Source organism: Ostrinia nubilalis, chromosome 3 (assembly GCF_963855985.1).
Source record: "Ostrinia nubilalis chromosome 3, ilOstNubi1.1, whole genome shotgun sequence".
Lineage (NCBI taxonomy): Eukaryota > Metazoa > Arthropoda > Insecta > Lepidoptera > Crambidae > Ostrinia > Ostrinia nubilalis.
In genome coordinates this window covers 1,234,192-1,257,984 of record NC_087090.1, presented here as the reverse complement: position 1 = coordinate 1,257,984, position 23,793 = coordinate 1,234,192, and the positions used below count along the sequence as shown (strand labels likewise).

At 36.4% G+C, this 23,793-nt stretch overlaps 3 protein-coding genes across 3 annotated transcripts in view; 2 read left to right on the top strand and 1 right to left on the bottom strand.

Moving 5' to 3' along the window:
* LOC135088042 (voltage-dependent L-type calcium channel subunit beta-3) overlaps window positions 1-23,793 on the top strand; it is a 116,625-nt gene that overhangs the window by 38,882 nt on the left and 53,950 nt on the right. Inside the window, exon 2 of the mRNA XM_063982922.1 lies at window positions 16,289-16,324. The gene's annotated coding sequence lies outside the window, so the exon portion shown is untranslated. The remainder of the gene's footprint in view (window positions 1-16,288; window positions 16,325-23,793) is intronic.
* Window positions 6,366-8,547, top strand: LOC135088214 (uncharacterized). Its single transcript, XM_063983098.1, has 8 exons — window positions 6,366-6,784; window positions 6,885-6,994; window positions 7,340-7,574; window positions 7,670-7,726; window positions 7,824-7,880; window positions 8,005-8,070; window positions 8,152-8,229; window positions 8,335-8,547. Exons 1-8 carry the CDS (start codon window positions 6,608-6,610, stop codon window positions 8,524-8,526), a joined length of 972 nt encoding a protein of 323 aa, XP_063839168.1. The 5' UTR covers window positions 6,366-6,607; the 3' UTR covers window positions 8,527-8,547.
* Window positions 8,374-10,073, bottom strand: LOC135088213 (putative nuclease HARBI1). Its single transcript, XM_063983097.1, has 3 exons — window positions 9,449-10,073; window positions 8,557-9,355; window positions 8,374-8,460 (listed from the first exon to the last, which is right to left on the bottom strand). The coding sequence occupies exons 1-2, from the start codon at window positions 9,728-9,730 to the stop codon at window positions 8,564-8,566; spliced, it is 1,074 nt and encodes a 357-aa protein (XP_063839167.1). The 5' UTR covers window positions 9,731-10,073; the 3' UTR covers window positions 8,374-8,460; window positions 8,557-8,563.

The following is a 23,793-nucleotide window of genomic DNA, read 5'->3' as shown; positions in this document are numbered from 1 at the left end:
AGATATCGTGTTGTTGATTCCCTTTTTTTTATCATCAACATCATCAGGTCGTTTGAGATCTACTGGAGGAGCATTATTCTCTCTAATGTTTTGCTGCTCGGAAGCTCAAGGTTGTCATCTAAATTTTAGTCGCCTCTTAAGACAAAAAAAAAGTATCATTGGTCCTATTCTTTTGTGCCAAAACCATACGGTAATGTTTAATGTCGTAGTTTTTGAGAATTCCATATTTTTCTTCTTCCTCGGTCCCTCACTGATGAGGATCGCGACCACAGATAGTGTTCCTCCACAGACTGCGGTCATAAGCTGTGTGGACCGCACGATGCAAACTCCCGCCCACCGTCTTCCTCACCGCGTCCGACCATCGCGTCGGTGCCCTGCCCCGATCCTTATTAGTACTCTTGTGTTTGAGGACTAGAATCATCTTCTTTCGAATTGGGTAGGTTTATTTTGGACTAGCTTTCCGCCCGCGGCTTCGCCCGCGTGGAATTTTGTCTGTCACAGAAAAACTTTATCGCGCGCGTCCCTGTTTCAAAAACCGGAATAAAAACTATCCTATGTTCTTTCCCGGGACTCAAACTATCTCTATGCCAAATTTCATCAAAATCGGTTGCGAGGTTTAAGCGGGAAAGCGTAACAGACAGACAGACAGACAGACAGAGTTACTTTCGCATTTATAATATTAGTTGGGATTACCAGGTTTTATCGAGTTTGGTTACATATTTTAGAGCATTTTGTTTGTAGAGCCCAAACTCCTTGACCTTTTTTCTTATTGGAAGTGAGAAAAGCTCTCTTAGTAGAGGCATTTGCGTCACACGTGCACTGATTCGATATTGTACGGCGGGTATGCTAATCGCCACTAAATGAAGATACATTTAATTTAGGCAAAACTTAATCAGACCGGAAGGAGCGGTTTGTGACCGAATTAAATGTATCAAAACGTAGCTTTCGAGTTCATGTTCGCAGGTGAGACCGATTTTACGGTTGTTATTTGTTCTACCTTTGACATTTTTTGAATTATTGATTTAAAATGCAATTAGTTTTACGTACGCTATTCTTAATGTATTATGCCAAGATTAACATTTAAGTTGATTTCACAAAGATTTATAAATGTTGTATTTAAACTTTTGATTACCGTCTGAAGCAAAAGACGCTATACGTTTAATTTATTTTATCACTAAATAAAATATGCGTCACAGTTTTATAAGTGAGTGCGTTAAGTGATTGACGCTCGGGGTGAACTCATTAGCGGTTACACGATGGCTGTTATAAAGCCGTGATGCAATACAGTTCTAACGCCAATCTACATATCATGTAATAATTAAGTATATGAGCACAATTTCAGTATTTATTAGCAATAAAGAGGAGATGTTTGGCCAATAAATCTAATGCGTAGTAAGTTCTCACGATGTTTCTTCATTAGAAATGCCGCGGGCTGCGCCGGCGCACATCTAGCTTGTCAGGGTTGCAGGTGGAGAAGTGCTAATACATGAACATCCATCATGATAATGCAAATTATCTTGACAGGTGTGTTTGATTTAATATATTTAAATTAAATACGATTATACAATACAGAATCCAATATTTATTACTAATACACTCGAATACACCATCACTAGAGATTATATTATCCATCCACTCTCCACTGCCCAATTGGCTTCTTACACATTTTTTTCCAACTCACTGAAAATTATCTTTCTAGTTTAATTCTTATAAAAGTCGTATAAAATTCTAATAAGAAACGCATGAGCGTTGCTCTATTCTATTGCCATTTTCAGAAAGGTAATAAAATAGAGCTCCAACTCAAGTAAATACTGTATGAAATACGTCGTTCTTTTGTCTGTTCTTTTCGTACATAGAAACTGTCATTTTGTAGACAGACGGATTCTTCCTCTGTTTGATGCAGCTTAGCCTAGGCGCAGACCATCGATTTTTCGTCGGCCGATAGTTTAGTCGGGCAGTTGATCAGTATGAGCATGTATAAAAGTGCACACATTACACCGATTTGATTTGGCCGATTCTTCATACAATTTAAAATCGGGCACAAGTAAAAATCGGTGGTCTGCGCCTAGACTTACAGTGCTAGAATATGTCCACCATTATTTGTATGATATATCAGTCCAGTAAGAACCGGTGTACGCGGGTTTATTGGTCTAAGCGACCGACTTGGTTACTAAATTCTAATTGGCCGCCATCACGGTGCTCGTGCGAGATTTTCGTGACTACATGTATTCCACATTCTTTTGAGTCGTTAAGTCTCGGTAATACCACGATTTACTTGGTTTTTATAAGTTTCGACGGTTGAACATAATTTTTGTTTAGATGAATATGTTAAGTGTCTAGTTTCATACATGTTTTGTACAATCCTGACCTTTGCCTTTAAAACTGCTACTTAGCAACTTACTTAGCAAGTTTCAACACACTTCTTATGAAGTTTCTTTTCGGGAAAATGCCTCTAAGTGGTCTAGGCGACCAAGAAAAATCGATTCAAAGTTGCAATATGAAATTAAATATATGAATTGACAATCTGTAAAAGTAATCCTACTTTTCCATATTTTAAACCTGTACTTTTTATAGCCTACACTTTCCAAATGTCACCGAAAGTTTTAAACTAACCATAACCATCAATCACTATAGTTAGAGAATAGTTGTTCGTCTCTTAACCCCGCCTTGTATGGGCACACCGCAATTGTCGTGGATTATCGCGTTTTTATGTAAATCCTCTATCTGGGAGATAAATTATCCGGAAGATGCGCGGGCGCGAATTTACTATATTGTTATGGACGAACCGTTAGCGAGACGTACAGTTGGCAGCAATTAAACCTTCAAAAATACGCTGAACTAAACTAAAATTCCAGCTAGAGTCATGCTATCAATCATAAAAATGCTTCAGTGCTACAGAACTACAGTTAATAAGTGAATTATCTCTTTTGTCATAATGTTGGTTTCCCTGACATAACATTGTTCAGTTAACATTCTAGCAGTCAAATAAACTTTTTACATTTTCGAGGCAAGTAGCAGAAAACAATCTTTGCAATCTTAACAATATTTTATGCAGCGTTAATTAATAATATTCGGTAGATGTGTAAAGGTAAATAACTAAGTTAATTTTTGTAGCGAACTGTACTCTCCCAATGACTTCGGGGAAATGTTTTTCTAAAACTGTTTCGTCGGTGATGTTGTAAAATAACACCAAGTACTCGGTGTTAATGTAATAGTTAAATTAAACTTGAATACTATTGAGATTTAATCTACTGTGATAAACGCTGTAATGGTTTTACGTTAAGAGAATGAACAAGATAACTAGCTTTTTCAACAACTTGTTTGAATTTAGAACTGATTAATTAATAAACTTACTTCTCTTTTTGATTCTATCTTCTTGCGATTACTTGAACTACACTACTTAATTAACAAACAATACTAACCGGTCCATATGGAAATCATCGAGGGGGGCCTATATTGAGCAATGGACGTTCTGTGGCTGAAATTATGATGATGATGATTAGAAATACAAAGTTAATTGGATCACATTTTATTATTATGCATATACTGCAAAAAAGCACGCCAATGGGTGTTATTGTTTTTATATACTTATTATTATAAACTAGCATCTCTTGTACATCTATAGCACATCAAGTTACACATTTTTGATGCAAAAACACCGTAATTACAACTGTGTAAGATACCATATCGTTCAGCTTTACATACCTCCGGCTGCACCTGAACGATTAAAGCAGTCAAATCAATAAATAACCCTTTAATAAAACTTATCAAAGTAAGTAGGTATAAGATGAGTCGCCCACGCATTATTTGAATTGCCGTCACATGCTGGAAATGTTAATGGCTAGCATGCTAATAATTTACGCCAATAATCAACATAATAATGTGTTTAATACATATTTTAACTAACCTTATTAAATAAGTGGATACGGGTGTGACGTTACAGTCGTTGATTCTAATCTGGTCGCAAATCAAAGGTGGGCCACTTCCATATTGTTTCTAATTTTAGAAACGTACACATAATGTGTTATTTTGATACGATTGAACATAAATAAAAACTAACCATTATTAAATTCGACTGTGATGAAAGAAAGTTCTATTTTGTCAATAATGTATGAAGTAAGTACACCTATAATGTAGGTAGGTTGTTTCTAATACTCAACCAAAGTAACTTCTCCAGAAAAACAACTAATTTCCGACATCATATAATTTCAGCTGCGAAGTTACGATTGCACAAAGGCCTTACGTAGTTAATTAAAGTAATTGTTTTTGTTCCCACAATCTGACTCAGGAGAAATATCCTCTAATGGTACTTTTCCTTGAGTATTGGCAGCACAGAGCGGCAAAGATGAATGAATCTACTTAAAAACACAACATCATTTTCTTCCTATGACGTCAATTGGTTTTTTACCTAAGTAATGCTGGCCACTATAATGAAAACAAAGCTCTTGAACGCATCGTTCCTCGCTTGAAAATCATCTCGATTAATTAAAAAAATATTTTAACAGTTATTAAATGGCCAGTGAAATATCAAATGCCATAAACCTGCTTGTTAAAAACTAATTTTAATTCCGGCCATAAAAATAATTTTAAAAATCTAATTTCAAATTCGGAGCAGCAAAGACAACAACTGCATCATCTGTCAAAAGCGTTCAATGTTTTTAAAAGGCTCTTAAAGATCGACCGAGCTGACTTGTTATTGTTATTTATATTGAAACTGGCCGAATTGCCGGGACCCTTCGCACTTGGTGTTAGAAAAAATAAGAAACATTACGGTTCATCGGAATGGAATACTGATTCTTATTTTTATAATTCGAAGGGTGGTTTTTGTGTGTCGATTTGGTAATGAATATTGTGTATGTTGGTGCATGGAATGCACCGGATTGCGCGTCTTAAAGTTAGGTACTCGTTTTTTGTCGGTGTGCGAGCGAGATGCATGCAAGGGTCTTTTGCGATGTGCACTAATGGGGATTATATGGGATTGTGCCATGACGGCCGTGACTTATTTCTTGCGCTAAAAGAGATTTGACGGTATTGATCTTTGATGTTCAAATGTATGACCTCGCTGTGTTGGAATTTCATCTGATTGCAATCTTATTAAGGAAGCTCGAAATAAAACAAAATATTTCTGCATATTTTTGTGTGTGGCTAACACCTCTACATTGGTGCAACATGAAACAATTAAGGAAATCGATTTAAAAGCGCGTTTGTCTAGATGTGGCATTCGTTATTAATTTTATTTCGTCCACCTTTGTTCTAATTAGCAATTCGTGCTTTATTGGAGTATTTAAATTAGAAATGTAGAGAAGATATCTCTAAAATTTTTGTCTTAAAATTATGTTATCGATACATTCCCATCCCAATTTCATCAAACCAGTAAGTCCAATTAGAAAGTGTCTCGCTCGACACATAAAACTGCAAAGTTCTAAGAATACGGCATCCAAAAAAGAGCGCCGACGCAAAAGGAATAAGGCGCGAAGCAGGAGGCAGTGCCGCTACAGGAGCGTGCGGCGTATGTAGCGCAATGGGTCACTTTGGGACCGGCCGGCCTTGGGCCCGATATAGCCAGCCAGGGCTAACTCGGAATAGAATGGGGAAGGCTCCGCTCGATAACGGCGAAGAGGCTCACAGCTAAATTTGAACCTCAATCTGGCATAGATCTCTGGGATCATGAAGCTGATGGGTTGCGAGAAGTGGAAACTTGCACAAATGGATAATCGTAAGTTGTAATAGGATAGTTAGGGGGTTCTGTTATAAAAATAGATCTCTTCCAGATCACTCTAAACGATTAATGACAGAGAGAAATAGAAACAATAAATCAGCCTCTTTTCATGTAAAATTAAGATATTTCAGTAGTTATATTTTGACAGAAAGCGCTGTCTCCTTTCCTCTGTCTGTGGTATGACCGCCGCGGCTCTACTTCGTCTGCAAACTATTTCGGGTGCAACTTATGTAGCTCTCAGAGGGTAGAGTATACCAAAAGGTATAGGGAAAAGCAGATGAAAATAATTTCAAGTAAGTATCAATATTTTAAAAAGCTTACACAAGTACATAAGTACAAACAAACTTGCAAAATCAGGACTTTCTGCAGATATATTCAGGTGTTTGTGGCAGCCCTGAGCTTCGATACATATAGCATGTAGCGGCCGTTAGTCGGCGCGGTTGCGGCGGTTATCGCTTTTTACAAATGAACTTTTGGCAACCATAGAGCAAAGAACCACAGAGTAGCTACAAAACTATTTCGGTCTATAATGATGCCTATCAAACGTGAAGTTACTTACTGCTTCTATTGGGAAGTGTTCTTATTGGAATTCATATTTTTATGCTAAAAAGTATTCGAGAGTGAATTTGTTAGGATTCTAACAGTCTTATTCATAAAAATCCTCTAAAATAGGTTTAAAACACTCATTAGTTAAAATGCTCATTAGTGCTAATAAACCTTTTATAAAATTCTCTATTCATAAACGTTCAATATACCCATTTTAACTATCTTCTCACTAAAAGACATTTTAGCGTTGTTATGTTGTCGTTCTGATGAATCCATAGATAAAAATGCCAAAACCAATGGTCCACGGCCCAAAAAAAAAAGTTTTACGTCACTTATGACATAATGACAATGACATTTGTTTGTTTATCATCATTATTGCTTGTGTTGTGTTTCGTGCAGCAGAGGTGCTTCGTGGTATTTTTGCAGAGAAAATTGTATTGCCTAATAGAAATAAACATGGAAAACGAAAAAAATAAAAAGAAGAGACAAAGAAGCGAAAATTGGCTGGAGGAAGATAAGGTTAGTTCAACAGTTTTTGCAAAGATACAAGAGTGCTGGTTAATTTTATCACTATCATCATTTTAGTTGATAAACTGATGCCCAATAATTATTTCCGTAGAATATATTGATGGATTTAGTGAGGGAGCGTGTATCCATCATCGAAAATAAAAACACGGATACTAATACAAATTCAAAAAAACTGGCAGCGTGGGCAGATTTGTTAACCAGGTATGTGGTCTACTTACTTTCATTAAATTCAGATAAATATTAAACTAATTAGTAAAGTAATTAGTGTGTAAAAAGACCCGTTTTTCAACCATCTTTTTAAATATATTGTCTCAATTGCTACATGTGGGCTATTAGATGTAGCATGCATTTGTGTGTAGCGTCACTCAAATTTGCTTGGGAGGCACATGTTGAATATGGTTATGGTTAAAGACACTTTATTTCTCATAAGGATACAAATTTGATTCACTTACTGAGAAACTAACATTTTTATAAGCGATTTTAATACATTATTATAAGCGGAATATAGAACTGTTAATGTTAATTTTTATTGTTCTTTACTTCCAGTTTCAATAGTATGTGCACAGGTGGCGTGCGCTCCCTTCCACAATTAAAATCTCAATGGAGCATTATAAAAATGACCAAGAAGAAAGCGAAATCAGAGGAAAGGAAGAAACTTCTCCAGACTGGTGGCGGTCCACCCCCACCAACAAACCCGGCAAATGCAGATGATATATGTTCATGGCTCCCTAACGAGTTTGTCATTGACATAAATGAATTTGATTCTGATTGCATAAATCAGGTAGGTACATATTATTGATGTTAAATATGGTTCTGTAACAGACCTCGCAAATATATTTCACAGTAACATAACAACAAACTTCTTCCCCTTTTCAGATCAATGTTGGAAAGACGTTGGATAAAAAGGACAATGTAGAAGAGATAAAGAAAAAGGTGAGCTTTATTAGTTTCAATACAGTATTTATTCATATTTTATATAATTTGTCTCACCTATAAGAGTGGTCAAATAAACGTTTATATCATTTTTCAGGACATAATTGCTTCTCATAGTATAATACATAAAATACCGGATGAGATCTCAGATATTGTAAGTATCATGTACAACAACAATTTATTATCTTTTTAATAATTGTTTCTTTGCCTGGCCCCTTCCCATTTTATTTGTGTCCAGCCCTCCATATCGTGTGTCTCATAATTGTTTATTATTTTAGGGCCCAGAGAGTGAAGTGATAGATGTGGCTCAAGAACCACTTCATGAGATACAAAATACACCCAAGGTAAGGCAAATAAAGGTAGAAATGACACAATCAATTTAAAGTTGTTTATTCATTAAATTATAACAGCCTTCATTGTTTCAGTTTATATCCATTGGTTCGCCAAAAATAAAAGCAACGCCTTCTAGGATGAAATCTAATAAACAAGAAAAGGTGAACAAGGTATGAGTATATCCATAAAACTAGAGTATTTATTAAAAAATTGTGTTTTTATAATATGTTAAGATTACTAGCGCAATTACTATCTTCATAACTACTTTATTTCAGGTGTCAACAGCAGCAGCAACTGTAGTTGCGGTAGATACTGAATGCAGGAAGCAACTGCATGAAGTCGTATTGGCAAACGAACAAAGAAAAACCCGAAACTTGGACTTGGAAGAATCTTTATTACAGCTGAAAATGGAATATTATAGAAAAAAAATTAAGTTGCTTGAAAATAAAGAAGACAGTAAAGAATAAATAAAAACTTTAACTAGATAAGATACCTACTTATTATTTATCTAAAATGCCTATCAATAAATGCTCGTAAGATAGCACTGTTTGGGCCTCTTCCTCTGTCCTCGTTAACTCGTGGTTCAGCAACAGCATCCTGTATCTCAATAATTTCGTTGCCTTGATCTGGTACCAAGTCCTCATTTCCTATTGCAATATTGTGCAATACTGCAAGTGCGACAATGGTTGGTTTTACATTGTGCATATGCACTGTTAAACCATTTAATAAACATTGAAACCGCTGTTTCCATACACCAAAGCAACGTTCAACACAGTTGCGAGTGGCAATCTGGGCTTGATTGTATCTTTGTTCCTGTTCATTTTGAGGCCTTAATATGGGTGTAAAAAGATATGATTCTAGTCGATACCCAGAATCCCCCAAAAGTCTTCCTCTGAACTCGCCTCGTTCAAAGCGTTCTTTAAGAGTGGACTCATTAAATATTCTGGAATCATGAGTGCTGCCTCGCCACCTTGCAACAATGTCCATTATTTTTAGTTCGGCATCACAAGTTACTTGTACGTTCATTGAGTAATATCCTTTTCTGTTTATATAATATTGAGCTGCGTCACCACCATATTTCTTTATTTTTATATGGGTGCAATCAATACACCCCAGGACAGAAGGAAATCGCCGTATATTGTAAAATTCCCTCATTACTTTTTCTTGTTCTGCCAGTGACTCTGGCATTTTTATATAGGTTCCAGAGTGGCGCGCTATCGCGCGGGCTACTCTGGCACAAATGCGACTTACAGTTGGTTGAGATAACCCATGGATTTCTCCCCCATCATCTTGAACCTAAAATGTTACAAAGAAATTTAAAAACGTCTTTATGTAGGTGTATTAAAATGCGGCATAATTATATTAAATACTTGTAAGTAGAGTACTTACTTCACGACGACCCCAACATCTTATAGCGGTTAACACCTGTAACTCAGGTGAAGTTCCACAACCTCGTGAGTCCAACTGCAAGTCTTGCCTGACGAGATCAATTATAAAATTCATGGTATTTTTGTTGAAACGGTATCGCCGTTTAAACTCTACATCTGGCAAAGAAAACGGATCACATCTCTCCTGGTAAATCTTTTGACGACGTGGAGCATTTTCTGCTCCTTCAATGCGTTCAATAGCTTCTAATGTTTCCAGAGTTTGCAGAGTTAGCAGAGCTTCCATAGCTAACAAAAAGTACGATATCACCGATCAATTTTATAAACCTTGCAAATAGCCACACAAAAGAGGACGACAACTGTTACAAACCTCAAGTCAAAACGGTTCGGACTCACTCATCTGTTCGGACCGGACGCAAAAAAAATCAGCTGTTGCACATTTTGTCGGCCATATTTCTCTTTATTAGAGGTTTAAAGTAGGGTCGACCCTGTTATAAGTTATGAAGCGGGTATTGAATACTTACAAAGCTTTTTAGCGGTATATGACGTTTATGAATAATACTTTTCGGGATTTTTACTATAACAAGCTAATAAACCTATTTTAACTTTTTATGAATAAGACCGTAAGTGTAAATAATATGAGCTAATGCGTATTTGGTTTCGTTCGTTCGTTCGTTTCAGCCAAATGACGTCCACTGCTGGACAAAGGCCTCCCCCAAGGTTTTCCACAATGAACGGTCCTGCGCTGCCCGCATCCAGGCTCTTCCCGCGACCTTTACCAGATCATCGGTCCACCTAGTAGGAGGCCTGCCCACGCTACGTCTTCCAGCCCGTGGATGCCACTCGAGTATTTGATTTAGCTTGTTATTTATATTCCAGAATAACGAAAAAACAATATTGAGTAGACTTTTAAAGTTCCAAATCAAGTTTTATGCAATTCCATTCCGTTAGTATTTTAGTTATAGTGGATGGTAGAATTTTGGGAGACAAATATTCCCCCTTCCCGCAAATTATAATTATTTATTTTACACGTAGCTTATTTCCAAGTTACACCAGTAAACTAACGTATCTGCGCTATCAGATCTTTGGCGCACTGCGCGCCAACTTTCGGAAGGCTGTAAACATTTAATAGGTAAAGTTTACGATTGACGGGGGTGGGGGGAGGGGGGTGAAATAACTCAGTTGTAGTTCACTTCGGGTATAAGTGTTTAGTCGGAACACGCGGCCTTTTGTCTTCGCCGTTTTTATTACGTCGAAGATTAATAGGTGGTAACCTGGTTTCATAAACGGAATTGTTTTTGGGTTGCACCTATCGCCCAGGTAGAGCAAATAGAGGATAGACAACAGAACAAACGTCAAAAAAATTCATGTTTATCTATAGTTTTTATACCTACAAGACGACTAACTTCCGGCTTAATTTAAAGGCTTGAGTATGAACTTAAAAGCTTCATACTTGAAATGAGCACTCTCCAGCTAAAAAGCTCAATTTAAAGCAAAAATAAAGGAACTTTTGAGTCAATAGCCGAAAAATGTTTTCCTATGTCGTCAATAGACGCTAAATCTGAAATGCATATTCAGTATGAATAGGATTTCCGCAAACAAAACACCAGGTTTTACAACCATCAATTAAAATCAAGTGTGCACTGACATTAAAGTATTAAATTCAAACAAGCTGCCAGGTATTCCGTACTTTTTGCGGCGAAGACGCCAAGGAAGTATGAAGCACAGTAATCGCTTGGATTAATGACCCACATTATATTCGATTCGAACAAAAACTCGTTGCAAATCGTGCGCAAGCGCAGCATAAATAGTGTTCGCGCAACCCACAATTACGCGTGACCTCAAGACCCGAACTTGATATTGAACTAGCATTTGCGATTAGAATAACACACATAAATCAACGTGTCATTTAGGCACTTGGTTGTATGAAATAATCCATTCGAATATAATTACTTATGCCAAAAGAGATAATGCAGTGTGGGATTTTGTATCTAGAGAGACTCATATGGAATTAGTCATTAAACTTAATTAATTTTGCAATAGACTATTTAATTCGCCGATACTTAAATGTCTACACTAACTTATTGTATTGGTAGGTACTTAATAAACATTAATGCGCGCGCGCAAATACTTCTCGACTTTCTTACCGGCTCTGCGCCGAATTACGCGTGTACATAAACGTGCCATCAGTTTGTCGTCATGTAAAAATGATTTATTCATCTGAAAATGTATCGAAAACAAACTGAAAAATAGAATACATAAGTATCTATTTTAATACAGCTGTGTTTACATGAGTCGCTTGAACTTACCATAAATTCATCATGTATTATGCTTCCATAGGCTATCGAACTTAAATAAATAGAATATAAAGAGATTGATGGAAAATGACATCAGACGAAGCCATTTTAAATTTCAGGCTACCTCCTTAGCATGTTATTGACCCTGATTCTGGTTTGTTCTTTGGACAGAACACAATCTGTAGTGTAACCATCAGTACTATAACAATAATTGTAGGAGAGTGCTGTATTATTCATACAAAAGGCGCACAAACTGACAAGGAAATCGCGAAATAGTGTGTTTCTGCGGCCGCGTCACTCCGGGCCTGATTGAAGGCGGAAGGGGTGCGACGAAACTGGGTCGCAGGGGTGCCACTCGGGGAAGTTTTACTGTTTTATGTAATATTTCACTATCCGTGCTCTGTCTAACCATTTAAATCACTAAGGCTGGGTTGCACCATCTTACTTTAACTTTGATAAATCAAAAGTCTGTCAAACTCCATACAAAAATCACCGGTTATCGTTGTAGTCGGGGTTGAAGTTAGTACAACTCAGCATAAGCAATTATCCGACCGTATGCCGAGTTTCCAGACAACAATGCGAAAGTCCTTGTGTTACGCACTGATAATAAGCTAATTAATTATTATAGGAATACATCGTACGTGTAGGTAACTAATTTATACTTGTATATAGGTTTTAAGTAAGTATTATTAGAGGCCGGTCGATCTATTCTCATAAATAAAACACTGGATACTCATCATTCACACTGCGCGCGGAGTCGTCTCTGCGCGTCCCTCTATTCTGACGTTTGATTCTCGTGTGAGTATGTTAATATATTTAGGCATTAGGCTGCTCATATTACGCAGACTAAGTCTGATCTGGGTTCAAGTCAAATCACAGAAAATAGCAAAGCGAGTAATTTAAGATTCTATATCTGCAAGTCTTGTCTTAATAGTTCCCTTCACACAGTTAAAGAGAGCTTAAGAGCTATCCTTATGATTTGACACCGACACTGAACGAAAGTCTGCTCCATTGATCTTCAGGGAAAAATTAATCTGAACCATTTATGAAATACTATATTTTGATTTGTCCTAACATAACATCCCTAGTGAGTGTAGCAGTGAGTACACCTCACTCCACCGCCTCGACACTTCGATGCAGCTGCGACAAAACTTTTGAAAAATTCTCCCACAGCTCCAACGGAAAGAGCAAAGAAATAACTTAGCTTTTTCATTAAATGCATTCTTTACTTCTTGAAAATATAAATAGTTACTGACTACAGTTTGTCTTGTGTATTTCTCAAATTATTTCTCTGAATATTAAAAAAAAATCCCTGTAAGTAACACCGTTGTCTCTACTGGGACGTGTAAAAGTGTTTTTTAAAAGCCTATTTGCAAATAAAAATGAGTTGAGTATTTACTGTTTTCCTTTTATTCCAAGGGCAAAGGAATAGGTAAGGGCTATATTTCACAGGGACACCATGGCGGCGCAACCAGTCGCCGGCTACCAACAAAATGTATGTAGCTCTATAGAGAGTTACTCACCTGGTGTTCGTTTGGTTGCAAAGCTGCATACATTTTGTTGGTAGCGGCGACTGGTTGTGCCGCCATGGTGTCCCGGTGAAATATAGCCCTAAAAGTCTCACCTTATTCGTCTTCCTAAACTTACGTACTCTGTTCGTATTACTAACCTCATATTTATTAGCACCAGATTAAAAAAAAAACGCTGAAGTAGGTAATTCATGTTTTCCTGTTCGTAATTTTTACTTACCGAATAATTTTTATTAATCTCTGAAATTTTCCTTAAATATTTGAACCTTTAACGTGCTTGATGATGTAAAAAAGGGAATGAATCATTATTTTAGGATTAACATTTGACTATCAATGAATCGATTACTCATTTTATTCTTATCGAATCGGATAAATTGATAATGACGCTTTTGTCCCAACACAACCAGTGTCATTTGTTTTTGATAAAGCCGTGTTCACAGTGTTCACGTGTGGTAGTTAACCAAATATTTTAGTAAAGTTTTCCAAGTCATCGCTAATTAGTTACTTTTTTGACAAACTGTTATAGTTATTTTAATATTGTTTAGTATTAATAAAGTTACTTTCGTTAAAAGAAAACAATTTATTCTGAAAACTTTCAAATAAACATACTTTTTTCTTCATAAATCAATTTACCGTATTTTACTCGCTCTTACATTCGCTACTGGAATTTCAACGTTTTCAACTCTTTTTATGTGCTCCTAAAATAATATAATAGTATGTAATCTAACATTATTAGCAGGCTGGTGGTTACAAAGTCGTCGGTATGTTGAGCAGAGGTCAGGCAAGCCATATGCTCGATGCCCGAGGGAGTAGTGGTGTGATACCTGGACCTTTTCGCGAATCCGTTAACTTATCTCTTTTTCTTATTTAGTTAGTTCGTGCCCTTGTTTCTTTCGGTTCTTCTCGGTAAAATTCAATTCTAAACAATGGTGAGCTTAAAGGTTACTGTGGCGCTCGAAACATATTTAAAATGTTAAATGTATCCTCAATAGAACAGTCTGCTGTTTTAATTCTATTGTTTATAATTGTCTTAAATTAATTTTGGTCTTATTAATATTTTATGTTTCTTGACTAGTTTTTAAATTGATGTTGCATTTTTTTACTTTTAATTTTTTGTTTTGGTTTCAAATTTGATAATTGTTTAAATTACTTGTACTGTGGCTACTAGCCCTTACTTCGGATGTACTTCACATAGCCATCGATTCGTACCTTATGCAGCTCGTCGCTATCGGCATATCGATGTCAGTGCCGCGCCACCTGTCGCTGCGAGCGGCTGTCAGCTTGCCGCGATTTTGGCAGCCTAGGGATGGGTGCTGTCGTATCGATGATTAGCCACCTTGAAAGTCATTTTAGACCTACAGCTATTCAGTAATTGTAGAGGGATTTTCCTTATGCCTTTTTCTAAGAAGATATCAGAAGAATTTTGATCTTTAGTTTATTGTGCACGCGCAGACGAAATCTTTTGTGGTTCCACATCAAGTTTCTTAAAAATAATTCAAGTAGCACATCATCACACGTCAGTTGCATCTTTCAAGCATCGGCTGTAGGCTAATAGAATATTCTAGCTTCTGAGATCTTAAGGCTCCAGCGTAAACCGAACTCTAAATATCATCACACTGATAGTGGGTTCATGAGAAAAGCTAGCTGGCTTAAAGCCTGGTTAGCTATTTTCTGTCAATATCATGACGTATTTTTTACCGAACATAAAACCGAGTGCCAATTTTCAAAATATTGTTTTCCTTGAGAAATATTCAATTAGTTTTATCCTAAAAAAAGTAAGAAAACGACATTTTCACAAGCATTCATCGATGTTAGAAACAAGGGCATCTCTATCAGTCCATAATGGTCATTTCGGTAATGGCGTGTCGGACAATGCATGCGAATGTGTGGGGTGCGCAAGGGCAGCCGCGTGCCCTTCACGAAGGTCACCTTCCAGTACCTGCGCGTGCGCCTATTGTCCGCGCAACCTGACACCCAAATATAACCTGTAATCTCACCCTCCATTCACTTTCAACTTTATCCCACCAACAATAAAGCTCACTCTCGAGCAGTAGAGTCCAGTAAGTTACTCTAACAAGTCCCAATTTCAAGTTTGAATTTTTAAAATCCAATTGCGTTTTATAGGTGAGCGTGACAGGATAATTTAAGAAGGGAGAAGTATGTTTTTTTGCGGACGTCTTGCGAATGCGATTCGCTTATGTCTGCTTTTTGCGGCAACGAGTTTTTTGCTACGCTTTGTTTTTGAAGTAATTATTCCGATACGTTTAATAGTTATTGCTGTGTAATAATAAAACAAGTGTTTAACAGTCGTTTGGTAGATAATTGCGCACGCCATATTGTTTTGATCGTTTCACTTATTGCGTTGAGCGGATTTTTCTCACGAATTTTTGGCACAAAAAGGGGATAGACGTATTTCTGTGGAACCGCTGACTCGGTGACTCGTTGCACAATTTTTCCTCCTGGACTTTCTTCTTAGAAGCTCTGTGATTCATGATCAACTATGCGATTGAGTGCGGGTTATCCAGTTTTCACGTAATGCATGCAATTATGTAGGTACGTCGGCGTGGTCATCTTTAATGATCGCGAACGTTCTTGGAACGCGTTGTTTATTTATTTGCTTCGACTCTGGATACTGCATATTTATATTGATTATTCTAATTCGTTCTACCAAGGATAAGGGATTTTTGATGTGGGAACTGTACTTAAGTTATCCTTGATTAGGGCTTTATTGAAGTGCAACTGGTTAAATCAGAAATATGATAAATGCCATTTTATTGACGCAAATATTCAACTTTGTTTATATTTTTGCATTAGTACAGAAATCACTAACTAGGTAGCGTTTATTGAATTATGAATCTCCTTATTGTACTAGAGTTGTCTTTCCTTATCGTTCAGCAAAGATTCGCTTGTCAATTAAAAATGCCCGTGATTTTTAAGATTATCGATCGCCTCAGATCCATTTCATCGTGACTTTCAAAAGAAACAATTAAAGCAGGATATTTATTGTTTGTTCCACAGGAATCCTCGCCCACTTTGACGCTTATCTCGTCCAAGGTAAGTCGAAAGACATTGGTATTACATCATCCATGCTCATTGCTTGATGTTCGAAAACAATCAATATCCTGCGCTAGATTGGTTTTTGTTTTCATGAGGTATTTTTGGTAATTTACGAGGTAGCTTTGGTAACTTATGAGGTATTTTTGGTAATTTAAGAGGTAGTTTTGGTAATCCATGAAGTAACCTTGGTATTTTTGTTACTGTTGGTATTGGTGTGGTTTTTGCATGCGATGTAGGCTTATCATCGCCATCGCCAGTATTTATCGTTACTACTTAATGTTGTGCGCTAATATTAATGGCTTTATCAATATCCGATTCTTGTGCTCTGCTCCTATCTTGATGCTCATTAAATTTTATTACATTATTAATGTGTAAATTAATTGGTTAAATAAATTCATAGGCAGTAAAAGATATTTCGCAGCGTGATCAAAAATTAACTTTAGTAAGAGAAATGGAATAGGTATCTTAATTAAATACAAAGACATTAATTGACATTTTAAATATATGTACTTTACACATAATCACACATACACAGAAATAACCACATACGACGATATATGCATACATATTTTGATGAAAGTACAATAAATACTTTGAAAAGTTTAAGGAGTCCAAGTTACATGTATAGTAAAAACAAAGCACGTTAAGCTAAACTCTGCCATCGTTTTTAGCTCTACATTGTTTTAACTCCGCCTGATATAATTATATTATAGAAATAGAATAGTGTATTGCCATTCACTCTAGATAATTAATAGAGTGAACGAAATTTTGGCAAAAGTTTGTATACCAATGTATTTTCTCTCTAAAAATAGAGACAAACAGACTCGTGCATAACGAGTAATTCCCATTTTTTAACTCTTTGTAATTTACATAGAAACAGACGGCTTGAATAGGTAATCAAATTCGTTAATAATCTCCTCACAAATTAATTAGGAATATTTAATTATTCAATTCTAAGTAGTTAAGCTTATTCGCGAAAATTACAAAAGTTTTATCGCATTTTTTGCAGTTAATTAGCACGATGATATTTATGGTTATTTTAAATCTAGTTTTTTATTATAGAAATTATTGCCTGATGTAAATTATTTTGTGTCTAGCCTCTATTTGTTATTTTAATCAGCTATGTAACAGAAATACGAGAGAAAAAACTAAGATAATTAGAAAAGACGGAACCAAAGGCACGTAATGTGGAAACAGGAAAAATGGAAAATTTTCCCCATAGGTACTTATTGAGAAAAACGGCGTTTACCCAATAGCTTGTCTGATAAGAAATCCACGAAATCATTCAACTGCACGACTAAAGTTTATACACTCGAGTAAACACGCATCTTCTATGCCAATTGATTTCATCCTAAAGGATATCAACCCCACTCGACAAAGATTATTAACAATGACTTTATCCCAAAAACATTTAAAAAAGGTATAGGTACTTAGACTTACTCATTGTACGAATAAGTGCCAACTCGCAAAACACACCAAGGCTAGTGAATAAACACACGGCGGTAAATCATTTGCATTTTATTTATTAGTGGATAGAATAAGTACTATTACTGTTACTATATCGTCCGAGCCGGTTGATATTCTAATTGAACTGGAAAAACTGGAGATGTTTATGGTCACCAAAAATGTACGTGGGCGACTTTTAATGGACGACATTTTTTCCGCCGTGATATATTGGTCCGGGTCTGATTAGTGAAAATAATTGTAATGAGATGAGTAAATCACCTGGGTTACTTATGGCGATTAATTAATTTTGTTATCTTCACAAAAGGTGATGGATTGATGAGAATTTTTATTACGTAAACCAAAAATAAGCTTTGCATTTTAATCTTTGCTCTTACTTACGGGACTATTCCCACCTCTCGTTCCTACCGCTGCAACTCCTGTATAACCAAGATCTACAGCTTCAGACCGCCAATAAAAACTCAACCAGTGAAGGTCAAGTTTGTCCCAGGGGAAAGTTAAACTGTCAGTGGACCCGCAAGAAGAACAGAGGAGTTCGAAGTTAAGGTTCCCTCCAGTGCACAAAGGATATAGTTACATCTTACTTAGTCAGTGAATTATTCTACTGTATGACTATTTGAGTCATCATCGGAGGTTGACATGCTTCACTTTTTTCTGAATTTAAATCAAACCAGGAACTAGTTCAGAGTGATTTCTCAACCACCTCGGATCGATGTCATTTAAAAAGAAGTTTGTATTAATTCGGGCGTCATTTAGTGCTATTAATGGTTCATTTACACAACTCTTCTTCTTTGAACATTATTAACTTTTGACGAAACTGTAACGATCGGATACAGTTGGAACTGAATGGAGTAGGCTCAGTCCAAATTACTACTTTTACACTGACTGGAGACCTAATATATCGAGTCTACATGAATCAATTTAGGATTAATAGTAGTCTAGTACTAGTGGCGAGGCATGTATGTCGGTCATATTTACTCTACATCGTCATTTGTCACTGACGTCCGCTGCTGGACACAGGCCTGACTTCCCCAAGGATTTCCAACGACCGGTCCTGCGCTGTCCGCATTCAGGTGCTAACCGCGACCTTGACCAGATCGTCGGTCCTCCTAGTGAGAAGTAGCCCACACTACGTCTTACGGTCGGTAGTCGAGACTCGAGAACACTTCTGCCCCAACGACCGTTACTTCTTGTATGTACCTATTTGCGCCGTTCACTGCTACTTCGGTACGAGTAAATAGGCTACTCGTCGCTTTAGTAGAATTCGTTACGAGTACAATGACAGTTTAACTTTCCCTCGGCACACTTGACCTTTACTGGTTGGGTTTTAGCGGTCAAGCTGTAGTTCCTGGCTACACAGGAGTTGCAGCGGTGGGAACGAGAGGTGGGAATAGTCCTGTTTTACTCGTGCCCACTAGGGCACTTTATTTCAATTTTACTAAAACTTGAAATAAATTCACGGATCCTACTGCACTGCCCTGCATTAGTCTATGTTTCCGTGAGAATCGCCAGTCCATTGACCACCTGATTTCGCGATGATACGCTCATTGCGTCATCGAGAGACACGCTCCGATCAGGTTATCGATTTGTGCGTCTATATCGTTTCCGGTAGGTATTGGAAAAACTAGCTTAAATGCGTACTAGATAATACAAAAATTATGAAAAGTGAAAATGTGTAAGTTCCGAATGGTGGAGGCAAATTCGGGCAATGAGATACTCGAGCTTCATGAGTCTTCCCTCAAGAATAGATTCAAGTCTACGATGGGTTTAATTAAATGTAGGGTTCGACTACGAGTTCGATACAATTTTGAAAATAGTTACAGAATGTTGAATGTTTTTTTTATTACATTAGGTTGTAATCATAATAAAAAACAGTATAATCGTAGGTGACATTGTTAGTCATAAGTTTATATAAAACTGGTAGTATTTTATAAATTTTCGCATTGAGAACAAAGCACGACTTGTGCGCAACAGGTTACTTTAATTTTTTTATTGTAAAGATGCTCAATTGTAGGCACTAATATTTCCTTGAAAAAGATATCAATTTTGGAATGACCAGTGGTCAAAATTTAATCGAGGTAAAATTTGCATACAGATTTCCTCAATCAGTTAAGACTAAGTATCGATCTTACAAATAAATATGAATCATTAACCTAAGTATTTGTAGAAGTCAACAGTGCTTTTAGTCATACAATACAATGTTTTTAACTATTTATACATATAACTATAAAACTTGTAGAGATGATATGTATCTAAATATATGTATATAACTCAAAGATTGACTGACTGACTGACTGACATAGTGATCTATCAACGCACAGCCCAAACCACTGGACGGATCGGGCTGAAATTTGGCATGCAGGTAGATGTTGTGATGTAGGCGTCCGCTAAGAAAGGATTTTACGAAACTCCACCCCTAAGGGGGTAAAAACGGGATCCACGCGTACGAAGTCGCGGGCGGCCACTAGTTTACAATAAAAATATATAAATCTGATACGTTCTCGACTGTACAGTCACATCATACTCTCGTCCTATACCGTATAACATCCAAAATAAGTTCTCGTCATCATATAATAATTTCCTGTACTTTACACACATGTCACCGGTTAGCAGCGGTGATACACAGACAGTCACAAATTAAAATAGCTAATGTGTATGACTCAAATTACCATAACGAAGTGGGCTATACTTTTAGCTTACGAGCTTTGACGAAACTTTCTGGATTTAGTCAGACAGACTGAAAATAGTAGGTAACTTTTTATTACATTATCTCTGATGTAGGTACTACATATGTATATGAAATTGCAACTGCGTCACAGCTGTTTTTTTTTTCTTTGGCACTTTTAAGATTTAAATATTATAGTGCCTAATAATAATGTGTGCTCGTAGTTTGTTGAACTTCGGCGAAAAAAGTTCTGAGCTCAATCACGTTCACTTGCAGACTGTATGGCAGTCTGCTAAAGGATTCTACGTCACAGCTATATTCTTAAGTATCCCATTTAAGAATAAGAGAGCCATCATGTTCGGCTGGAAGAAATATCTTAATAGAGTTTATCTCTTTTCTAAGCTCAACAGTACAATATTTCTTGACTCTATCTTATTCTTAAATCTATGTAACATACAAACTGTTAATCATATAAATTAACATTGCTGTTAGATACCTAATCAATAAAAGTTTTTTATGTGTGCAATAAAGATTTTAAATAAATAAATAAAAGTTTAAAAATTAGAATATCCCACTTAATAAGATAAATCAGTGACCTACGTGCTCAGAATCATGCGTTCATTGCGCAAGATCAGCGTCATCGAGGTATCTCAATTGGAATTACTCACCGTTTATGAGAACCGATAGGTTTCACTTAGCGCAATGTTTATTCGACAATTGTGCCCGGATGCCGGTTACTCACGGGACTGGTTTCGGTAATGAGTAAGATAATTGTTAAGGCGGCCGCTGACGACTCGAACACGAAGGTTGTGTTGTGTTTACGATACGACACAAACAGAATACAACTAAGTTTAAGTTAATGTTTTCTTAAGAAAATACATACATAAAACCTCCTCCTTTTTTGAAGTCGGTTAAAAAAGACCTTATGTTCTAACAAAATAAAAAATAATGGTACATTCTTGACCCTCTTAAATATTGAGAGACACAAAAAATTATGTACATCAAAAAAGGAAAATTTACATGTTTATTCTCATTTCAAAATTTTACCACGTTAAAGTACAATTTATATGTTTTTTTAAATATATTTTTCTATCAAAATACCGAGATTTTAGTCTAAAGCACATGCGCGCTTTTCTCATAAATGTATTTCCTAAATGACTAAGCTTTATTTTTTTTTAATAATACATAATTAACACAATGTGATGATAATGTATAATTTAAAGCTGTACCGATGAAGTCATACTTGTTTTTTTGCATTATTAAGATGTCATAAATAACAGTCGCGGACATATTCCGTGAGCGCATGCCTTTAGCACGTGGACGCAGCAATGAGTGTTGCGTACAATATTTAGTGTTTCTCTCTGACCTTTCCCCCGTGTCACCGATCATATGACTAATTTATTGTACAATTCACCTATACTCGAAAGTTTTATTAGAACCTGCTTTGAAGTTTCTCTTAAGCATAGATTAACGTTTTCTTTTTTCGTAATGTTCATTTGGGTATTTTGTTTCTGTATAGTATTGTGTTGGCCTCGATTGTGTGGTAGCTTTGTGGTATCTTTAACTTACTAGCTGGTAACTTAAATAGAACTTACTAGCTTTGTTTTAACTCGATCAATTTGTACATAGTATGGTCAAGATTTTTTAGCTTTTTTAACTGTATCCAATGTCCGATTCATACGCGTAGAATTCAGGTCATTAAAGAGTGTTCAAGGAAAATGAAACAATTAAATTTTTTTTCGAATAGTACAGTGTTCTTAACTTTTAAATAAGTATTACATGTTGTAATACTCTCCGTGTTGTATTCGGTTGGTCTTTAGAAAATCCAATGTTCCAAATGATTTTCAGATGTCTTTCAACATATTTCGAATATTTGCAATCTAACAGCTTTAGCTGCAAAGCTGCAATACATAGAAAATAAAATTGTGCTTTTAAGCTCAACCTGTAGTTAGGGAAATGAACTAGGCTAGAAAAACTGTTAACAGATGTCAATTTTACAGTATTTAAGTATACATTTTGTAAGTATACTTAGATTTTTTATGTCATTTTTTAAGTATACATAATGCTCACTAGTACAAAAGTTTGTTTGATTCAAACTTCGCCCAATGTTCAGTTATTTTTCAAATTACAAAAATAGACATAAAAATAATTTTAGTTCTTTATTTCATTCGTTATTGAATTAAATCAGAGATGTAGCAGCAATTACTTGGGACGCGTGAGTCAGGCGGCGCGTGCGCGTTTGTTTTCTCGGCGCGCCGGATGCGGCGCTCGCGCATGCCGGCGGGTAGACCTGACAACGATTAGAGTCGGCATTTGTTTTGGAGTCAGCTTTTGACTTTTTTCGTGTCTCTGTCGAGAACGGATCATAAAAGTACTGTAAAAATAATATGTTTTACTTAACCAGCGTCGTGGCCGTCCCCACCGTGGGCCACGGCATATGCTGAGTGGAGTCCCATTGCGATGGGCATCGCTGTTGCGACAGGATAGCACTGCTCAGTTCACTTTTTATTTCCTTGTAATATTTATGTGCTATTTCTGTCTTTTTTTCTGTATACGTTCTCTGTCCTTAACTAAATGATGTTCATCGTAATAAATGTTTCTTTCTTTCTTTCTAACCACTGCGCCAATAGGCTCGAGCTCAGCATTTATCTTGACATGCTCGTAAGGGCATGTCAAGAAGCTGGTCTTCCGCGGTCAGGATAATAAGTAAAACCCTTGAACCTTTCTTGAAACTATGGTGCATGTCGATTTCCTAATCTATGTGAGAAAAAGAATTTTCTTACTGAAAACTATATATTTTAGTTTAGACGTAAAAAGTAAACTACTCTACTTAATTAGATTATAAACAAGAGAGATTGCCTACATGGCAATAATAATAACGTCAAAACTTATTTATTCTAGGAGCCCTAAGTGCAGATAGTCAAAATAATGGAAATGGATTATTTATGATGATGAACTACTCAATTTAAAACAATGTTATTATTTTAACTTGTTCCTGTCCTACGATTTCTAAACTCTATGCCATGGAAAGTCACATCAAAACATCCAGTAAAGTACAAGTGAAGTGTCTCTGCTCTCGCTACTAGAAATAGCTGTAGTAGCCGGTGGGGGGAGGGGTGGGGGGTCATTATACGTTTCCGTCGCCGGCACGTGGCGATTGCGTTTTTTTTTCTCTACCGACTGCTGGAGCTCTGGGTGCATTGTAAGTCTGTGACGTCGAAAAGTATTATTGAATTATACTCCCATCATGTGAAACAAACATACTCTATAATACCTGCATGTTTATTATCATGTTTCCAGCCATTATGTCACTGAGTACCCAGGTGATGATCTTCTA